Source organism: Nestor notabilis, unplaced genomic scaffold (assembly GCF_000696875.1).
Source record: "Nestor notabilis isolate BGI_N333 unplaced genomic scaffold, ASM69687v1 scaffold9840, whole genome shotgun sequence".
NCBI classification, from domain to species: Eukaryota; Metazoa; Chordata; class Aves; order Psittaciformes; family Psittacidae; genus Nestor; species Nestor notabilis.
In genome coordinates this window covers 30331-52677 of record NW_009912551.1, presented here as the reverse complement: position 1 = coordinate 52677, position 22347 = coordinate 30331, and the positions used below count along the sequence as shown (strand labels likewise).

The following is a 22347-nucleotide window of genomic DNA, read 5'->3' as shown; positions in this document are numbered from 1 at the left end:
TCTCTACCTACATTTGTCAATTTTCTCATCACACTGGCATCCACATACACAAAGTGCCACATATTCCTTTTACGTGGAAGATGTTGAGAAAACAGCAGCAAATCCTTCTTTTTAATCCCATGGTGGCAATAAACTCCACAGCATCATCACAGCAAGATACGGCTGTAAAGACAAAGAGATCATTCCTAAGGCTTTGGCAGACTGGAAGGAAGAAGACAGAGACTTTTGAGTGCTAATACAGACGTTGCAATTCAGAACTCCCAGCTCCATCAGATTTGGCTAGAAATCTCAGAGAATCCAAATTTAATTTGAGATTTTAAGATGCACCTGCTTTTAGTTGTAGCAGAATAACATAAGAAATGTTTTGTGTTTTGCTTTTCTGGGTTTTTTTTAGTTTTGTTTGACTTTGAAACTAAGATTAAGAAAGATTTATATAGATTTAATTTCTCATTAAAAGCTTTGGTTATGATTCAGTTCAGTTTTAACTATACTTCTTTTTTTCCTTGGATTTTCTGCCCTTATGACACACAACATTGTCTTGTTAGACTGGGAAAAACCTCTGCCAGATTCAGGAGCAAAAAAAAGGAATACACATATCAGACGTGAATAAAACCAATTTATCCTAAATAGTCTCATGGATTTGCTCCCCTTTAGAGACCTGCAGACTATTTCTAGGGCAGAAGCAGGACTCAAATTCCAAACAGTTTTGGCAGAGAAATCATCTTCAAATGCGGTAGTTCTTTATATGTTAAGTATGTATTCACCGTCTAGCACTTACAAATATTGGGTCAACACTTTAAAACTATCTTCCCAAATTTAGATTCCTATGTTTATTTCTGGCCCGAGAATTATCTGAGTTACAAAGGCTCTGAACTTACCCATTCAGCTTTCAGTTCCTAATTCATTTAGTAAATAAATCACAGAGAGAAAGCCATGTAGAAGCACACTGTGGTAGGCAAATGTCTCAGCCAATTACTGCTCTATGTGATACAATGAGAAAGGCCATATGTACACTGCCGCACTGTTCTTCTGACTCAAAGATCTTTATGTCTGAAAAGTTCCCCTATGCATTTTAAAAGGCTGTTACGAGGATATTCATTTGTGATAAAATCCAAACTGCTGCTACAAGAAGATTTTTAACTGGCACATCAAGTTAAAAAGAGTCAAACCTAAGGGCCAGAAACTGATGTGCTGCTAACAAATATTACATCTTTATAAGTGGTTCAGTGGATTTCCATGGGACTATTTGGAGAATGAAGTACCACTCTGCACAAGCAAGATCAGATGGTAGCCCAAAGAGTCTGCCTGAGACTGGTGATACAGTTCCTCTACCTTCTGCTCACACTAGTTGCTGAATATACTACTGTACTTCCCTCCATGGCTTTCTACTACAATGTAATATTTTAAATATAAATCAGCACTGATTGAAACGAGAAGCGCAGCAAACAGGCTCAGGAAAATTCCAGACATCTCAGATTTCATGTGTACCCAATCCTGTTCTCAGCTATACTTGTGTACCTGAAAAACAGCAGAAATACCTAGAACAAGGTACTGCCATGTTGACAGGTAGGCGTGTAAGGTTTTGGTGGTTGGGGTCCCCCCTCTTCTTTTTTCTATTCTCTTTTTACATTGCTTGAAAGGTACCAAGGGAGGGAGGGCAGAAGCACTTGCATGTGACTATCTTAACCATGGTTCTCTGATCTCTCTATAATTTAGATCTTTCATTAGTTACCAAAAGTGCAGTCAGTACAACATAGCACAGCAGGCAGAAGTGGAAGTGCTAATCCCATCAATATGGTTGTTAGGAGAGACTGAAGCTCTGAATCAGCTAAGCAGTGTTCAGCATGAAGCAAGTATTGAGCAGCAGTTAAGCTGAGGGTTTTGTCAGATTTTTATAATGCTTATACTGTATTTTCAAGTCCATTGTGCCCTACCAGGCAACAGACAGCCTCAAGGTATCCAAAGTGTAAATTTAGGTAGATGAAAGAAAGGCAGGTGGTAAGAAAAAGATATGTAAAAGAGGATTCTAATGGAGGTCTTTACAACCTTTTGGGGTAGGCAGAGGTTAATTTGTTCTCTTGCTATGTTGCAGCAACTTAGGGAGCTAAAAAGAGGACCCTGGTGGCAAAGAGATGTCAGACAGGGCAAAACAGGTTTGAAAGGTTGTATGTGTACATTGGCACACTCAGATCCAACAGCCTGATCTGCCATACTGTTGTACATATCAGCTATTGTCTGGAGCCTGCCAATTTTCTAGGCAGAGGAGATTCAATCCCACACAGGGGTGGATGAGTTCTGATGTTCCAGGCAATGTGAACAAAGCTGTGGAGCCTGAAATTCAACCACATTGCCAAAGGCGGTAAAAACATTGTCCTTGAACTTACTGTAGGACAAATATGCCGCTGGAAATGCCAGCAACCTATGGCCACACTTGCACAGTTTGGATGGATAAATTTAGCCTCTCTTGTCTGTTAGGTGCTGCCTGGGCTCTGTACATCAGAGTGAAAAACAAAAACACTAAAAAGATCCTTACCAGCAATTTGCATGAACTAGTTAATTATTCTTTAAGCTCTGGATTTCTTTTCTCACTCTACTGCACAGGAAGACAGAAATCCTTTGTTTACAACTAGAAATGGAAGGGCCTGTGAAGACTTGGAGTTCAGGGTCTAGTTCAGGTTTAAGTGTAAAAGCAACTGGAAGTCTCGTCAGAACAGACTTCAGAGAGGTATTTTGTCAATTCTGTTCTGAGATCTGGATCTGGATACAAACCTCAAAGTGGTAATGCTTGACATGGTATCCTACAAATTCAACAACCAAAAAGGTACTGCTAGAAGTAGGCCTGAATTCAAGGGGTTCTTTTTCAATATGGATCCCCTTCCTTTATCCCTTCCCTTCAGCCTCTTCTCTCTACTGCCTTCTCCTTTTCCCCAGTCCTGATCTTATTTTGGAGACAGAGAAGTACATGCCAAAAAGAAAAAAAAAAAACCCTCTGAAAAAAACCAAAACTGCTCAAGTAAGTGTGGGGCTTTGCATTGGCACCTTCTTCAGTTTCGAACTAGAAGTCCCTTTTTATAGGCAAATAACCCAGCTGCAGCCACAGAGGCGAAGGAAGTGGAAAATCCAATCAGCTTTAGCAGTCCTGGCACAGACGGCAAGTTCCTCTCCCAGAAGGTTGTAGTGATGGGCAAAGCTGGAACATCCTGCAGGGAGAGCATCCATTACCAACATAACATTATTTCCATTGTGAGAGGTAGGGTGTAAATAGAGATTCTTACGGCAGAAACAGAACTGGATTAAAGCAGTTTGTGTTATCAAAAAGTACATTGTGTCAAAATTTTCTGCTCAGTTAAAGGGAAGAAGAGGAGACACATGGAAAGGTTTCATAGCATGGTTAAGAAGTGTAGCTCTTTCTGATCTCCTGCTACAGAGTTGTCAAATGGGCATCCTTTCTGAGTTTATAGCATGCTCCTGTTTAGGGAAGGGCAGTTTTGCTGAGTAAGGAAAAGTTTATGGTGGCTTTGATATAGTGAAATTAAATAAAAATGGCCAACAAAATTTTACATCATAGGCAAAAACTGCACGAAAAAATAATCCATTTCATCTACAGTAAGACTTACAATTGATTCAGGTTCTGGCTTCCAAATTTCATTCTCTGGGATTTTCCTCATAGCAAATAGTATCTGTAAATAAATAACATACTCCAGTAAAGTACCATTCATCCTTTGAAAGGGTAAAAGAGCTGGCTTCAATTTTTCTTTTTAAACAGCATGATGAAGAGAACAATTGAGCACATACATCACTCTGTATTCAGATTTTACAAGAAGACTCAACCCTTGCACAACTTATTTCTGGGGAGGCCTGGTATTTAATAAGACATTCCTCCTAGTGGAAAATAGAAACAGTAACAGAAAAATCTTACTATGCTTAGTTAGTCTATGCCAGATACTGGAACTCAACTAGTCCCACGGGGAACTAGTATCTAAGAGTTAAGTATACACTCATGGCAAAGTGAGGCATAGAACATAGAATCACAGAATGGCTGGGGTTGGAAGGGAGCTTAAAGATCATCTAGTTCCAAACTCCCTGCCATGGGCAGGGACAACTTCCACTAGACCAGGTTGCTCAAAGCCCCATCCAACCTAGCCATGCATAAACCAGCTACAGCATGGGCAAGCTATGTAACCAGGATTAGCTTGTTTTACAAATTTTACCACGATGTAGGAAGAGGAACAGAATCCTGTGAGTGATGACAGATCACCATTTTCATCCAGAGAAGAGCAAGACTAAAAAGAAAACCTTCACAGTGGAAAGTTAACCATTCAAAGTATCAAAGATACCAGATACCAGTAGGTTAGCAAGGATTATCTGAATGGTAGTTATGGAAGACAGCAAGATTAACTTCTGCAGTAAAACAGAAGAGAGGTTTATGAAATACTATTTTTCCTATTCCAGGCACTTGTAGATTTAAGATTCGACTTCTTTTATGATGTGCTTTTATTCCAGACAAGATTCATGAACCCTGTCAACTTTTCAATACAGGAGAGTGAGAAACACCCTTGCACCAGATTTTAAGCGTATTTTCCTTTCACAAGTAACTGAGGAAAGGAAAACGTTTTTGCCAATCAAGCTCACTTGCCAACTTCTCTGCTGAGGCCTACGGAGGTTCTGCTGTAATGTCCTTACATTAGAGAGGTCAAGAAGCACTACCTCTGGAAGTTTTAAGGGAAAGGTTAGGTACCTTCACTCCTGGGACAATTGATCCCTGTATTTTGGGGCAGGGTTATGGGCTAGACAAACTCTTGTTTCCTTTCACACTAATTTCTGTTCCAATATTGTAGTTTTTTAGCCATGAGATTCCCTTCACCTCATAAAACAAAGATGAAATATATTTTGCTGCTCCATAAACTGTAATATTCCTGAGAATGCTTGAGGAATTGGCATTTTTTCAGAAGAAAAATATTTAAGTCCTTGTTTAATGACCTTATGTAAGGCTGTCTCAACAGTATGTCACTGTCAGTGGTATTGTTGGAAACAACTGAGGAAGAGACTGTCTTGGTGTGCAGAGCTGCAGAACTGAGCTGTTTCTAATGAGGCTGCCATGATATCTCAGTACAGTGGCTAATGAAGTGACCATTTTTGAGAAAAAAATGATTCGGTGGGAATTTGGGACTGTTCTATTAAGAAAAGATTTAATCCCTGGAAACAGAAAAGAGTTTAATAAAACAGCCAGAGCCCTTCTTAAGCATTCCAAATCACTGATTTGCACTCAGGAAAACCTTCATCCTTTTTGAAGTCTGTCCTCTTCACAATGATTTGCATCAAAATTCCAGAACACCTGAATCTGTCAACATCCAGCTCCCATTTTACCTCCAACTAGAAGATCTTTCATTTTCCATAGGATATTTGACAGTTCCCTGTGGTTTATGCTTGCATTTGTACCTCTCTGGCTGCTCTTTCTCCAGCCTGCACAGCCCCCTCCATGTATCCACTCCACTCTGTGGCTGTCTCCGTGCCAGCAAAATAGATCCTGCCAACCGGCTGCCGAATAATCCTGGGGGAGGACAAGCAGTAAGTCATATCAGCCATTATCAGGAAGGATAACTGAAATCCTTGGGTTAATGTTAGAATAAAAGTGTTTTAAGTAACAACAAGCACTTAGAGAGAGTAAGTTTGGGTGAGTTGAGCTGGAGGAGGAGTCTGCGTTGCATTTCATTTCTTTCAGTAAACACACCAGTGTTCATATTTTCTAAATGTTTACACTGCTCATATGTGTAAAGGACAACTAGTTTGAAACTTATTCTATCTCACAATTTTAGCCAGCATCATAAATACCAATGCTAGGCATTATTGGCACTGTGTAGCATTCTGAAGTACATCCTCACAATATTTCAAGCAATTAAAATTTAAACAAGTAATTAATTAAACAAGGTGTTGGTTGGTGGTGGCGGGGTTGTTTTTTTTTTTACTCTATTTTTGCCAGAATTTGCAATTACTTTAAATACTAAGGCCTCCATATGTTCTTCATGACAACTGCTTTATTGCTTTCAGTTCTTTTTAAATTGTGTAAACTTATACCTCAAAAGAAGGGCTATGTCATCACATTAAAAGCTATGTATCTGAACCCTATAATCAGTCTGACCAGTAAGCCTTTTCCTTTTCAGTAAATCTTATTTTCATGTAAAAAATTATGTCAGAGAAGACTGAATACAATGGCACACAGATTACTATATTAAGCGTTTACTACTAACGGTAAAGCAACAGCCCACAGAAGTCACTCATTACTGTGAATGCTGGCAAGAATTAACTGTCAGTATTTATTTATAAAATACTAACTAAAGGTATGCCAGAAATGGTAACCCCAATCTCAAATATCCAAACCTAGTTTTGTAAACACATTGTGAAAGCTTTCTAGCTCTCTTGCTACTCAGTTGTATTCACTGAATAACAGAAGTGAATAAAACCCCTAATGATACTGTACTCATCCATCATAAAGCCCAACTGAGACAAGTGATTATAATACCTATTTAAAATATTCCCCAGTGATCTTAAAGGTATAAAGCGAACAGTGACAGAGGATTTATGACCCTTCCTGAGGATATTTATTAACTTGGTCTTATCTTACTACTTCAAAGCCCACTATAAATAGACACTATACCTTCCATACTGAGTCATTATGCCTGGTGGGAAGTAGGCTGTGTAGCAGCCCCCAGAATACTGCTCTTCACACCAGTTCTTCTCTTCATAATGCACTGGCTGTAAAACAGAGATTAATTCACTCAAGGAAAAGACAAAGTCCTGAGGAAGCTATCAGGAGAATTGAGGAGACAGCAGAGAAAAATAGCTTATGATTTGTTGCACGTCAATGTCTGAAAAGTGGAGCACATTTAACAAATCTTTTAATGCAACATGGATTCGACAAAATAAGCCTTAATTTTAGACACTGCTAGCTATTTAAAAAGAAAAAAAAAAAAAAAAAGAGCGAATCTGGACACTGTAGAACATAATCCTCTTACCTGTCAATGTAAATGTATGCTTTGAGCACAAGTTTATGCTTTGAGACATGTAAAGCAAAATTAACCTCTGGTACACACAGGTATAATACTTGTAATATGTACACTGGATATAAATATATACTGTTAAAAATTACAAGTATAGCATTTGTATGGTTCTACATACAATATCTTTGTGTTTTAAATAATGCAAATTTGATATAGGTGTCTACAACATCTAACTTGTGTAAAATTGCCCTTAGAAGATAAATGCCATTGATCACATAAGCCAAACATTCACGCTGTCCTGGGTTCAGCTACAGCAGTCAATTTTTCTCCTTCTTAGTAGCTGGTGCAGGGCTGTGGTTTTGACTTTCAGCCTGGGAACAACGCTGATAACACCATGTTTTTAGTTGTTGCTCAGTAATGTTTACTCTGACCAAGGACTTTCTCAGTCTCATGCTCTGCCAGGGAGGAGGGGAAGCCAGGAGGAAGCAGAGACAGGACACCTGACCCGAACTGGCCAAAGGGCTATTCCATACCACAGCACGTCATGCCCAGTATATAAACTGGGAGGAGTTACCCAGAAGGCCCAGATCACTGCTCGGGTCGGGCTGGGTATCGGTCGGCGGGTGGTGAGCGGTTGTACCCTCTCCCCTTGTTATTGCTCTTATCATTATTATTGGTAGCAGTAGTGGTTTGTATTATACCTTAGTTACTGGAGTGCTCTTATCTCAACCCATGGGAGTTACATTCCTCCGATTCTCCTCCCCATCCCTCTGGGAGCAGGGGGAGGAAGGAAGGTGGGGAGGTGAGTGAGCGAGCAGCTGCGTGGTTCCAGGTTGCCGGCTGGGCTTGAACCACGACACACAAATCCTATCAGTTAGTTATATTTACCATTACACAGAAGAGAAGGCAAGGGAAAACAAAACAAAACAAAATGAAAAAAAACCCAAACAAAACCCAACAACCAACCCAAAAAAACCCAATAAAACAAACAAAAACAACTACCCAGCTAAAAAAAAAAGCCAACACAAAAAGCAAACAACACATGCAGCAATGGATCTTAGCAACTAGAAAGACAGAAGAAACATTATGCTCAACATAGACTGAGGGAAAGGCAAGCCTGTCAACATATGAAAACAGTTGAGATGTATGGTGGTAAGCACTGTGAATGCCACCTGTGAAGCTGGACAAGAGCATATCTGCCTTTTAACTGTTTCATAAGCTCATTCTTATCCTCACCATCAAACACAACCGAAGACACCATAACCTTCTCTCCATTCCTCTACATGGTGCAGCAAGTGCTCCCATTGCAGATACCTTTTCCAAAACACCACACAGGACTGTTCCTGACCACTGCTGCATTCGGTTTGATTCTGCCCTTCCCTTCCTCAAGGAGTCTGATAACAGACACCATATTTTAGATTTTTGTACTTACATGTAAAGCTTCCTCTGATCCCAGAACCTTCGCATAGAGCTCACAAAGCCTTGTCTTCCTGCAAGAGAAAAGCAGCAGAAGACTTCTGTGTGAGGAAAGACAAAACAAATCATTTCTAATATGTCCTAGTTTTGAGAGGACAAATATTAATATTGCTTGATCTTGAGTTTCCAGCTTTTTGAGATCTATCCTAATTGATCAGCCTTTGGATCACTAGAAATAACGCACTCAAACTCCTGTGCTGCTTACCAGCTTAATGCAAGCTGTTCCCTTAAGATACCTCTAGTAGCCCAAATCCAATCATTATCCAAAGGTCCTCCAGGCTGTCAGGAAAATGAAGTAGTAAGGCATTGTACTTTTCTGTCTCAGCACATAGACTAACATATGGTCTGTTCCTATGAAGATGCAGGTATTGATAGACTGATGCTCTCAGGGAATCAGTACTTTATTTCTGTATCTAGAAAATTTCCTCCTGTTTTAGTTTATGAGTCTATAAACCCATGAATATACTTCATTCTACAGCAAATCCCAAGGGCAATTACGTTTTTCCTAGAAGCTTTTGGGTCTTACTGTACTGCACCAAATACCAAACACAAGAAGACTGAGGTGAAATAATAGTTAACAATTATGAGAATCAAACATGCAAACACAATGCTGTAAAGAAGTTTACTTCTGGAAGTTTACTTCCTGTGCTCCACAGGTAGCCATGCTGGGCAGAGGAATAGAGCCGTCCCAGCTCTGTAACTGTATGGGCTATACTTGCAGCTATATCAGTATACGAGGAACCCAGGACACTGCTGATGAAACAACCCAGCTATACAAGAGGCAAGTTATACCTATGAGCAGCTGAACTCAAAGAATGCTATAGAAAGGGGATGAGGGTCAAAAAAAACCAACAAAAAAACCCAACCAAACCAGGAAGACCTGAAGGTCCTCCTGTGCAAATGGGGGCTGGAGCAAGAAGAAAAAGGCTGTTAGAGTTCAGGAAGAGCCATGGCCCTGGGATGATTTTACTGCTGGCATGTGTCAAGCCCAACAGCAGCAGAGTGGAAGGAAGCAGCTCCTTCCTTCTGCCCAGAGGCAGAGGACAAGGGTCAGCCTGCTCCAGAAGCAGAAATGCATGGTGACCCAGTGACTGGCCAGTTGGGCTCTGAGAGTTGCAGGATCTATACGTATGAACATCCCTCTGTAGTCAAAGGTGTAATGGATCCAGCAGAAGCCATAACAAAAGGGAACATTTCCTCCATCTCTCTCTCCATCTCTGGATGATGACCACCACACCCTGCAGACCACCAGCACTGACAATGCAGTGTCTGAACAGACTAAAGCCATTTTAACAGAGTGAGTTAGTAAAGCCTCTGTTGTGGTCTGCCTACCACCTTTCCCATGTGCCCACCAGCTCCTGCTTTTAGGGCAGGTTGATAACACCACAGGGCTCCACAGGAAAGCAGGTTATCACCTTGGGACCCATCTGCTTTTGCTCCTGCCAGCACCACAACAGGGGTTAGATGGATCCCTTTAAGATCTGCCTGTGCCCTGCCCTTTTTCCACACCTGACTTGAAGACCCTCCAGGGAGCCTGGGAATGGCATACCAGAAGCTGATAGGGATTCTTATGTAGAGCCAACTGCAGGACTCCAAGAAGGTGCAAGTGCGCCACTGATTGATAAATACATTTCTAATATAGTTAAAGCTAAAGATAGTCATGCAAAAGAAAAGGTTAAGCTTCAGGTCAAGGGCATCTTCAGACTTTTAAGAAATTTCAACCTTGAAAGAGATTATTCATCAGTAAGGTATTACTTAACAGAAAAAGAAGAAAGGAAGAAAAAAAGAAAAAAAAAAGAGAAAAAGGAAAAAAAGAAAAAAAAAGAGGGGAAAAAAAAACACCACAGAAAAGCAGTTTCTAAAGGATTGAATTGTGCCAACAGTTATCTATCACTGAGGACATTCCCCCTAATAAGAACAATCCTTGCAGATGAACTGGTGTCTCTGCAACATCTGTGCTTTTTGTCCTAGAACAGTTTAAATTAATACTTATTTATGTATTTATGGTTAATGCTAGCACAGAACATATGGAATACACACTGAGTAAAATCCCTATTTCTTGGCTCCAGGCTCAGCTGTGAAATTGCCACCAGCACTAAGTAAGAAGAATGTTATGCCTGGAGCTACCTAGCTAGGTCCTGTTGAGAGTTACACTGTGCCTGGTGTGGAAGAAATGCACATGCAGACAAACACTCAGTTCTTTAAGTTCTTCTCCCTGGTGTCTTATTCCATCCATGGCAGTGTGTGATGCCACCACCTTCATTGCACAGCTGTGAAAGGTAGGGCACAATCTAACCACTGTACTCATTGGCACCTGGCCTGGGAAGACCAGCTGGAAGGCAGCAGTGAGTTTTACTCCTTTCAGTCTGGTTTAGGCTCTAAAATATCTTTCATTCCCTCCCAGAACAGCCATTCCCAGCCATGATTTAGGATAGTTGACATGGACTCTACATCCTATTCTTCATATCCAAGGATTACCAGAAACCTTACCCTGTCATCAACGTGATAAAAGGAGAGCTCAAATTGTGTTGATAGGTGAGCATAGCATCTCAGCGAGATGCACCCTCTGTAGCGTGCCACAAGAAGCCTGTCCTCAGAAGAGATCCCTCGTTTATGAACACCTTAGTCCCCATATAAACAACAAAAACTAGTTGCACCCTGAGCATATGCTGGGAGAAGGTCCAGGTTCAAGTTCTGCCTTCTCCTGGACCCTGATTTCCACTTAAGGAGACTTGTGCTCACGTGCAGGAGAGGAGCTGCAGTGCAGCCTAGAATGTTCCTACCTTGGTTGGTTGTGGCCAAGACTGCAGGAATCAGAGGGGTACCCCTACACCAGGGTACCATCTATCAGGTACTAACCTATTTATAGCCATTCTTTACCAAAGCAAAGTCCTTCCTAGTCTGAGGTTTATTCCTCTAAACACAAGAGTTTAAACTCCTTTTGTTTAAAACTTGGCTGTAGGCAGCAACAGAGTCAGATAATTGTGCTAATACTTTTAATGCCTAGGGAAAAGCAACCTTTCCTTCATGGTGCCTCACAGTCAGGACAGCACTTCATTTCACAGAAAGAGAAGCCATTCTTAAATACTGCAAATGCTCAGTTGTATCTCGTGCATTGACACACAGAGTAAGACACTATTTGGTGTTTCTGATGGCTTAAAATTCTGGGCACACTGAATTTCAGAATACTACACTATTTTTATCATTGGTCACCTGCTGGGAGTCTATCTCAAAACCTGAGTGCTGAGTAAAAGGCTGCCTTGTCCATTCCTGCCAAAATTAAAAGCGCTCTGTGGTACCAGGCTGCCATTTGAAAACATTAACAGCGATATTAACAGCCCCATTCAGACTCATTATCCACAGGCCACCAGACTACCTGCAAAGCTAATCTGAGATGGCTACATTTTCTCTAGTTAGACTAGTTATTACTGTAATAATGTTTACTTGGACACGGTATTTCTTATGGCTTTAAAAACAAATGTATTTTTCCCATGTCCAAATAAGGCTCTCTTCATACCCACACTCTCTACTTGCAGCTTTTAATTTGATCAGATACTGTGAATCAGTGTGATGGAAAAATCCCATTACTTTGTAAATTCCATTTCAGTAATAAACCAAAAAGCACTAGTGTGTGCAGTTTTGTTTCAAGAAGACAGTAAAAAAGACCTTCATCTGTGTCTGAAGGGCATTTTTTTTCCCAAACTGAGGGTGGAGAGATGGAAGCAGCTTTTTGACCCCTTCACAATGCTGTGAACTCATTCATGGCACCTATAGCAGCCTCAAGATTGCACTAAGCTATAGATGCTGAAAGGACCCTCAAGGGTAATTAGAAAAGAAATGAAGCACAGTGGCCAAACATGTCCCTTCTGACAAAAGTTCAGTGCACTTACAGGAAGCCAGAGAGCTAGCACTGGGGTGGAAAGAGGCTGGCCCTGGACACTTTCCCATGAGGACAGCAGAGTATCTACACTACTTTCAAATGCAGCAGCTTAGAACAGTTCTTTTGCTAGAGTCACATAAGCAGAGAACCGCTGCTGAAAAGGGAGAATCAGAACTTAATCCAAAACTAAGTTAGGTATCTTCTTGCTTAAAGTGATATGTCTGCCTGCTGTCACAAGGTTACAGACAACTTCCTTCAAACTTGGGCATTTTATTCCTGCTCTGGTCATTTATAACAAAATCTTGACTCATGTCCACATGGATCTCCAGCGTTTGTACTTACCTTTCTTCTTTAGTGAGGCCTGTCAGTCTTCGACACTTCCGAGCAAGAATGAAGCTATAGGAAGACCACAAACAATTTACTTCCATTATGTTACATTTCATGCATTATTTAAAATGCCAACACCTTGTGATGGGATGCTGTGATTCATAGTATGAGCTTTCGGTCTCTGTGCAGAGAGGTGGAATGGGTATTTTGGAAAATGTTATATTCTCTGCCTGCTACTTGCAGAACTCAGTGTGAAAAGAACCACTCTGAGATTCAGGTTAGAATATTTGTATGAGCTGTTTCCTAATGAACTTAATTTTATACAGCAGTGGGGGCAAGCATATAGCAACAAGAGGTAAAGCCTGGGCTTGAATTGGAAATTAATGTTTAATAAACTTTCTAAGATTGCTCATACTCTCTGGCTATTATAAAACATAGAATAAAACAAAATATAATTCTAGAAAAAATTTCATTTAAAGAACTGGAAGACTTGGGGAAGACAAAATATTTGGAAAAACCTTTGCATTTCTGCAATCATCCCTTTTTTTCCTCCTTCCTTTCTTTTTCTCTGACTTTTGACTTTGCCACATAAAAAGGCAAAAGATGAGAGTGAGAAAAAGAAGAAAAACAGAATTCCTTTTTTTTAATTAGCAATTAAATCAGAGAGAACTTTCTTTGAAAAAAAAAATTATAGAACATACTCAATTCATTTCAGAAACTCAACCCTTCAACTATTTTGAAGTATTTCCCTTCAAAAGCAGTCGGTTTCCCCATTTCAATTGTTGCCTCTAAGACAAAATTACAAAAAAACAACCAACCAAGAACAAATAAATCCCCCCTCCAAAAAAAAACAACCCCAAAACAACCAACTCACAAAACAAACAAAAAATCTTGACACTTTCTTTCTCTCTTACCCTATTATGGCAGGAAAGCTGCCATCAGGCTTAGTATCATCAAGTGTTAAACCAATTGCAGCATCCTCATCTTCAATGATCATGGTACCACAATACCCTGTTAAACGCAAGGTGGTAAAGAAGTTAGGATCCATGTATCCAAACAAAGGGATGAGCTTCCAAGAAGTTGTGAAATACTCAGAACTCGACTAGAAAAAGCCCCAAACAACCTGATCTAATTCACTCTGCTTTGAGCAAGGCATGAGACCAGATGACATCCAGAGGTTCCTCCCAGTCTCTGTCTGATTCTCTGATTCTAGTACGGGTAGATATGAAGATGAAGGAAAGGAGAACAGAAACAATTTAAAAAAGAAGTAATGTGACTCCCATGAAATGACAAAGATTAGCACACATCTCAGATCTAAACCTCGTCTTCTAGAGAGGACCTAGCGCTCGAGTGAGATAGGTGCTTGTTCCTCTCTAGAAGAGAAAGTTTAGATCTGAGATGTCCTGACAATTAACAAATTCTTGTCAAGCATCTTTAAAACAGAAAGTCAATAAAGGAATCTCTTATTGTCGAATTCATGATAAATAAGTAAGTTATTCTGCAACCTGGCTAGCAAGGTTGGATGGTCATACTCAAAGACTTGTGGTCAATGACTCAATATCCAAGGGGACATCAGTGACAAGTGGCATTTCTAAGGGGTCAGTATCGCGACTAGCGCTGTTTAACATCCTTGTCAGTGGCATGGACAGTGGGATTGAGTGCACCATCAGCAAGTTTGCCAATGACATCAAACTGTGTTACGGTATGGTCAACACTCTGGAGGGAAGGAATGCCATCCAGAGGGACCTTGACAGGCTCAAGAGGTGGGGCAGTACAAACCTTCATGAGGCCAAGTGCAAAGTCTTGCCTCTGGTTCAGGGCAATCCCAAGCACATCTACAGGCCAGGTGGAGAATGGATTGAGAGCAGCCCTGAGAAGGACTTGGGAGTGTTAGCTGATGAGAAGCTCAACATGAGTCGGCAGTGTGCACTTGCAGCTCAATGCAGCCAGCCACTGGGCTGCATTAAAAGGAGCATGGGCAAGTAGGTCAAACGAGGTGATTCTCCCCCTCTACTATGCTCTCATGAGACCCCATCTGGAGTACTGCATTCGGCTCATTCAGGCCCCCAACACAAGAGGGATGTGGACCTGCTTGAGCGAGGCCAGAGGAGGTCATGAAGATGATCAGAGGGCTGAAGCACCTCTCCTATGAAGACAGGCTGAGAGAGCTGGGCTTGTTCAGCCTGGAGAAGAGAAAGCTCCGGACAGACCTTAGAGCAGCCTTCCAGTACCTGAAAGGGGCCTACAAGAAATCTGAGAGGTACTTTTTATAAGAGCAGGTAGTAATAAGACAAGGAAGAATGGCTTTAAACTGCAAGAGGTTAGATTTAGATTAGATATTAGGAAGAAGTTCTTTACTATGAAGGTGGTGAGGCACTGGAAAAGGTTGCCCAGGGTAGTTGTGGGTGCCTCATCCCTGAAAGTGTACAAGGCCAGGTTGGATGGAGCTTCAAGCAACTTGGTCTAGTGGAAGGTGTCCCTGCCAATAGCAGATGTGAAGACACCTTCAATTAATCTTGCTCAGTGCATCCAGAGGGCAGAATTTTTGCAGGCTGACAACTGATGGGATAAAATCTCTTTCCATCACACATCACTTGTACCTTTTATGTTACTATAAAAGTGGGAGAGGCTCATTTCATAGCCAGGTGCCACTAAAGGAAAGGAAAGGATAACAAAGAACAATGAAGGCAACAAACGACATACATGAGTTATCCCTTCATGCTTACCTCCTTCTTTTTACTTCCCCATCCTCCTCTTTTCCCAATTTCTCAAGTTTCTCAAATAGGGGAAGGCAAAAATGGCATAGAAGTGTACAAATTCTCCTTCTAAGGTCCAGCATCCTCTAAACACAAAATCTACCCCATTACCATGTACCCTCTTCCCTCTCTCTGTCTTTACTACTCCTTTCAATTAAAATGTAATACCCTTCTTCCTCCAGAAAGTTTCCTTATAGTACACAATGCACTTGATGACTGAGCCCATAGGGATTCGGTTGATGAGCTGGTTTCTCATTGGGGGCAAAGGTGGGTTGAAATGAATCTTCAGACCAAGAGCTGGGGGAATGGCACTGATCACATACTTGCCCTGGAAAAGAAATTATATATAAGCCAAATATATTCTCCACTACTTCATTCTAAGTATATTGTTCTATTGAGATTGGCAGGCATCTGGGGAGGCTGCAGGGTGTGTCTTTTGAAGCAATGTTGGCGTTTAGGGTAAGAATTGCAAAACTGAACCCTCACAAAAACCTGCTTATTAAATAACAAGCATTATATAGACATCCATCTGTTTGAATGATGGGCAGCTGCTCTTTCCCCAGCACTTATAAAAAACCAAGCACTGTGTTATAAGAGTCCGTTGGTCTCCCTTCCATCTGGACTCCTCTGTTACAACTTGGAAGCAACACCTGCAATGTCTTTAAGAGAAGACATTGTGTTGGTAGGCAAGCACAGAAAGGTTATTACTAAGCTACATTTTTGTGTTCACTTTACAATTATCATTTATTTTGGAAGGTAACTGAACACAAAGAAGGGATGCTAGCAAAGGATGAGTTTGAATACACACTTTGCTTTTCAGGCATCACTTTCAAGCTTTATCACTGCTCTTTCTTTGGGACAATCAGAAAGTACAACTTTCTGTCACAGTGACTTACATCTCTGCTACATTTTTGTGCAGGATTTTGGAGAAGTCAGAAAGGAAAAGCTAAAGGTTTTCTAGCCATCCCAGCATGAACAGTTGCTTAAATGTTAGAGGTTTCATTACCTCATATAATTCATGATCTAAGGTTTCCACTACAACAGTTTCACCCGACTGGTCAATGCGAATGACTGGCTTCCTCAGCTTCACCCGGCCTCCCAAGCGCTCCATTATTTTCTCACTGATCTGGCTAGTGCCTCCAACAAACTTCCTCTCCTGAAACACAGAAAATAACTTGGCAAAGCGGACTCAGCAGAATAGTGCTTGTGAAGTGCATCAATACAAATGTTTTGCTTGGTGTTCAAAAAAAACTCCATTCTGTTGTTACCAGAACGTTTCTGGGAAATTCGGCAGTCTCATCCGGAAAACCTATCAACATCAGTGGATATCTCGGTGAGCTCCTCAAATCCTTCCCATATTTGACTGCCAGCCAAAACTAGAAGTATTAGTAACCTCATGAGAAAATCCCTTCGCATGTGGTCTCTAAATGGATTTCACAGACCTGTGTGAATCAGCAAGACTACTGAAAAGTGCTTAAACTTTTAAAGCTTTTTCTGAGTTCAGTCTTATCGCTGTAGAGGTCTGTGTATCAGAATTAGGAACCCCAGTCCTTATAATAAATAACAAGGTATAAGAAGTGATGTAGCTCACATCAAAATGTCTCCTGCAGTATATAATATAACCTAATTCAAACTCAAATCACCTCTAACTTAATACAAATAATATTTTATTCAATGTATTTACAGTTAAATTATCTGTAATTCTTGCTTATCTGCACATATTTATGTATTTTATCATGTTTTAATGTATTTGTATTTTATTTATTAATGATTAAATAATTCGCATTTCGAAAAATATAATTTGTCATACAATTAGCAAAAATTGCATTTCTCATGAAGATCATCAGTAGTATCTTTACTTTCTAAAAAGTTAGAAGCAGCACTAATATACTGGATTTCAAAAATTTCAGAGCAATATCATATTTAAGCAGGGGTATTTGTTTTTCTCAGACTAATTTTAAAATCTTAACAGTTTGAATCCTTGGAAGCTTGCACCTTTAGGAACTCAGCTCTGGGCTGCGTTTTCAGCATTAATTTGGAGTGCTCTCCACACTCGTGCAGCTAACATTGCCATCTCCATTAAGTGCTTCTGAAGTGGTAAGGCTTGCTTCAGCCTCGTGACAGAAATAAGCATAAGTAAAACTTTCATTTTTCAACATGGTAAAGCAAAGTGCATGTTGTAACCAGAGCCCAAAAGGAAGCCAGAGTCAGGAACAGATATAAACCTACTGATCCTTGGGCCAATGCCATTAGCACAGGAACAGCCTTTAACACTAGTTTTGCAAGATCCAGATTAACATGTTAATTAATAGAACTAGTTATCAGTGTGTTACTGGCTCGCAATCATGGATATCACAGTTGGCCCTATGAATTAAAATATTCAAGCAGAAGAATGAAGTTAAATCAGGGCCTGTCATGAGTTGCAGAAGGTGATGGCTGGCAGTACCTGTCCTCCATTGGTCGTTGAGAATATCCTTGTTGTCCCCCCACACTGCTTCACGTACCACAAAAACCAAAGGGCAGAGACCTCATGGGGCTCAGAAGTAACATCCACGTTCACAAACAGAGTTGCAAAACTCTTGGCAGCACTGCAGCAAACATAATAAAGTATGTTAATTAAAAAACCCGAGAAGAGTGACAAGATTGCTCTTGAGTAGGGGTAAGACTGTCTTTGGCAACCTCTTCTTTCACTGTGAGTAAAGGACTCCTTAATTTCAGTCGAAGTAGGAAACTATCAATTCCTTTTATGCAACATTTTTCAAGTAACCCTACAAGAAAAAAAAGTTAATCAAGTACTGCTGTAATCCAGCCAAATTAGGGCTCCAGGAGACACAAGAGCCCATGAAATCTTAAGTCAGTTTATGCTACTAATGCAAAGTTAGATGGTCATTCTAGACTCAGGATTAAGGGAAGCAAGTCCTCCTGCCTTCACTGGACTCTAAAACCACCATGTCTTCCCATTGTTCCTGGGTTACATACAGGATCTGCAGCTCTGTTTGCACCTGCTGCATGCCTATCCCTCAAACACACAGCATGGAGATTATCCAACATTCGTCATAAAAAAGTTAGGGATCTTTTCTAAGCTAATAATCTAAACTCTCTGGATTAGTCAGCATCCCCTTACTGCCTGCTCCTCTGGTGTGCTCAGGGAGGGTGATGCAGCTGGAACATGACAAGGAAAGAAATGTGAATAGGAAGCCATAGCGAAGAAACAGTATATACACATTCATGCAAAAACCTTGGCAACAAAAAGGGAAGGGATACTTTTGGTTCCTCAATTTAGTAATTTAAACGGTGGCCTGGTAGCCAGTGGTAATGAACACGGAGAGAGAAAACTGGCCTGTGTCTCAAAAAAAAGTCCTCTAGTTGGTGCTTTCATAACAGCTCTTCTGAAGATTACTGTATAAACCTGCACAAGATTTTGGGCTACACCAAGACAGGAGTTAATTAAGGTTTAGGGAAACATTCATCCTGTTAGAAGCAAATATTTCCTCTGCCTCACTCTCAGGAAGAATTTAAAGGGACACAGAGAGGACCAAGAAATGCTCGGCTTAACTGCATTGTGATTGCTGTTTCATACGCAAGGCATCAGGCAATCAGTAACTTCCCAAATGGAACAGAGTCTGCTTTTAGTTGCTTCCTTCTCTTTTCAGTCTTTGAACTTTGACCAAAAAAAAAAAAAAAGTGAAAAGCATAGCTCAAACATACTGTTTCAAACAGCTGTAGATCTACACAGAAAAAAGGCATATTCTGTTCTAAAAATGCAAAGTCCCACTGGACTAAAAGGCTGATCCATTTTCTGAAATACAGGTGCATTCTGGTTTCATTCTTGATAGCCAAAAATAATACAGAAAATATTTATCAATTTTTGCCTGTATAAACATACTGTAAAATACAATCAACTTTGAAAGATATTTTGTCTAATGGAAGAATTAGTATATGTATGTATTAATACTTCATAAGCAGAAGCTATTAGATGGTGGTTAAATTCTCTCAGTTTCTGCCACCTTCCCCCACTGCTTTTCAACGTTGCAGTTCCCCAGTTTCTCCTGGTATTCTACCTAGAAATGGCAGTATGATTTCAACCAAGAGCACACAGGGTATTTCCAGCATGCAACTGTAGCTAAGAGCAAATCTGTATGGTCTGTTAGATGACAGACAGTAAGCAGCAGAAGATTACTCTTCTGGAACATTACCTTCCAGGGTGGGAAGTTTCTATGGCATGTTACCTGAATCTTGAACATACTGGCAAATCAAGCTGAGATGCACATATAAAATCTGAAAAGCATCTTGGAACTGAGGGAGGCTGATAGTTATGCCAATATTCAGGGAAAATGTCAAATGTTATTCCATCAAAGTTCGAAAAAAATATGATTGTAGTCACGTGAGCTATTCGATATTGAATTACTACCAATGTGTGTCAGTTTGCTAACTTGTATACTTCCTTACCAAATCAGATGGTCAGATGGCTAGCAGAACCACCAGCAGATATTTATATTTGGTTTTACTGAACATGAACCATGACACAAACAAGAAAGGCTTTCTATATCCTTTCGTGCAACTGTCACCCAAAACAACCAGAAGATTGAAAGTTTTTGGATAAGAGCCTTCTGTCCATTAACAATAATCTTCTTGTCCTCTAGAGGCTGGCTGAGGCCATAAAAAAATGCCCCTGTCAATGACAGTGTCAGCTTGAGTGGGTGCTAGCAGGCTTTTGCACAGAGCTCATGCAGGCTCGGGGCAGCCTTGTGTTGGGTGCTTAGCAATTCTGAAGAGGTGGCTGTAGAAATCAATCTGCCTAACAGCAAGGCAGAATCAATGGATTTTTTTCTTCGGTGCAAAGAAAACCGATCAACCTGTTGTTGAGTAGCAAGTAAAGAAAAATTGCTTTGATGTATACACAAAAAAAGGAAGCATTTTCCGTTTCCCTGGGTGGTATATAGTGCAGCAGTTAAACAATAGAATGATGGGTGTTAGAGTGATTTAGTGCTATTCCAAGACAAGTGTTATTTTTTATAGCACTTTGGTAAAATCAGGTGGTCCAGCACAAAATAAACATCTGTTGTTCCATCAAAAGTTTCATTCAAAACCTGCTGTAGCCAGGGCATTTTTTCTTTTAAAGGTTAAACACACAGTAAGGACAGGGAAAATGTACATAACAGATGAAGGTACTACCCATCTCTTCAGAAGTAACCTTCCCCAAATACATTTTCATTTTATCTTTATTTTAGTCTAAAAGTTATGGAAATGTAACAGAATCTACTGTGTGTGCTGACAGGTGGTGTGGTCTGTTACTACAAGATTTTCTCACCTGATTTCTTTAAAATAGCTGTATTGTAGTGGTAGCTATATCGGTTTGCAAAGCAGTAATGTTTATTTGGAGCTGCAAGGTATATAAATATAAGCTATTTCATAGTTTCTTACTTTGTCCAGCAAATTTTATCTATGAAATCTTGCATAGTCATTTTGTCCCATTCTTCTGCATGTGGAGCCTTCCATGGGGCTTCGCTGGGAATCTAAGGAGACAGAAAAGTGCATTCATCAGCAGATGAATGAGTGGCATAAGAAAGACAACAAACACAAACAATCTCATCTTTACATGGTAATTCACCCTGTAAATTGCTGTTGGGTAATACAGCAAACAACAGAGGATACTTTTAGGTTTTCTGCTGTTTGTTTGCTTAAGATTTTTTTCTTTTCTTTTGTCTTTTTTTTATTTTATTGAAGAATAGAAAAGAATTTTAGGAGCTAAGACCATTGCCTAGAAAGGCAAAGTACAGTGCTGGGGAATATCTCTTATCTCTCTCATTCACCTATGCAAGCAACAGCAACCTCTTCCCAAGTCTTGTAGCTCACTCAGTGGAAAACATATACTGATGGTAAACTAAAATGGCCAAGTTGAATTTAAAGATGGAGAAGGACATATGTTTGAGTTGTAAAAGCCTCTTAAAATACTACTTAAGCAATTATCAGGCAAAGTGCTGAAAATCACATGCATAAACCCTAATGTTTGTATATTCAGAAATATGAAGGTAAGACCTTCATGCATCAGCATGACCTTCAGAAGAGCTTACCAGGATGCCACTTATACACATGCTCTGAACATCAGTGGGCACCAAAATCTATGGGTGATGCTGCTCTTCCCAGCACCAGGTTTGTTCAAGCTAGAGCAGCTTTGCCTCTCTGCATCACAGTCCCATCTTCAATCTGCCCCTCCTGGAGGCAAAGCTGAACTAAGACAGTCAGATGCAATTCTTCACACCATACCTCCTTTCCCATTTCATCCATGGTCCTCCACAGGTTGTTGTAGTCCAGGTAGGCCACTGGATTCCACATAGGAGGGAATGGACCTTTAAAGGGGTAAGACTTACCCTGCAAGATGAAAACCAAACAAAAACATCATAAAAACTAAACACAAGCATAATCATGGCTTCTGTGTGTGGGAAGCTGCACCAAATGGTTATGTGTTCACTGGAAAAAAAACACAAATTTAGTCAATACATGTAACAGCTTCTGACAGATTGTACAAGAGGAACTGAAACACAGGAGATTCCTTCTGAATATCAGGAATTACTTGTTCACTGTGAGGGCGACCAAGCACTGGCACAGATTGCCCAGGAGGTTGTGGAGTCTTCATCCTCAGAGATATTCAAAAAGCCTGAACATGGACCTGGGCCACCTGTTAGCTCTTGGTGGCCCTGCTTGAGCAGGGTGGGTAGACAGGGTGACCTCCAGAGGTCCCATCCAACTTAAAACATTTGGCTATCCTCTTATTCTGCAAGTTCAACTTAAGTGCGAGAGAAAATTGAATTTGGTAAGTTGTGTGAAGAACTGATACTGGCTTGTATCCTCAAAGCAAAAAAAAAAAAAAGCAAAAACACCAACCAAACAAAAACAAACCCAGGGAAAA

The 22347-nt window shown here is 40.4% G+C and overlaps 1 protein-coding gene across 1 annotated transcript in view; it reads right to left on the bottom strand.

Annotated features, from left to right (window-relative positions):
• Positions 1-2803: 2803 nt before the first annotated feature.
• The window catches only part of LOC104410004 (amine oxidase [flavin-containing] B-like), a gene marked incomplete at its 5' end in the record, with an annotated part of 32342 nt that continues 12798 nt past the window's right edge, over positions 2804-22347 (bottom strand). The window contains 12 exons of the mRNA XM_010020058.1: positions 2804-3200; positions 3618-3680; positions 5440-5551; positions 6656-6753; positions 8431-8488; positions 12697-12750; positions 13596-13692; positions 15606-15765; positions 16444-16593; positions 17884-18025; positions 20862-20953; positions 21705-21809. Of these exons, the coding sequence (XP_010018360.1) occupies positions 3045-3200; positions 3618-3680; positions 5440-5551; positions 6656-6753; positions 8431-8488; positions 12697-12750; positions 13596-13692; positions 15606-15765; positions 16444-16593; positions 17884-18025; positions 20862-20953; positions 21705-21809 (1287 nt within the window). The remainder of the gene's footprint in view (positions 3201-3617; positions 3681-5439; positions 5552-6655; positions 6754-8430; positions 8489-12696; positions 12751-13595; positions 13693-15605; positions 15766-16443; positions 16594-17883; positions 18026-20861; positions 20954-21704; positions 21810-22347) is intronic.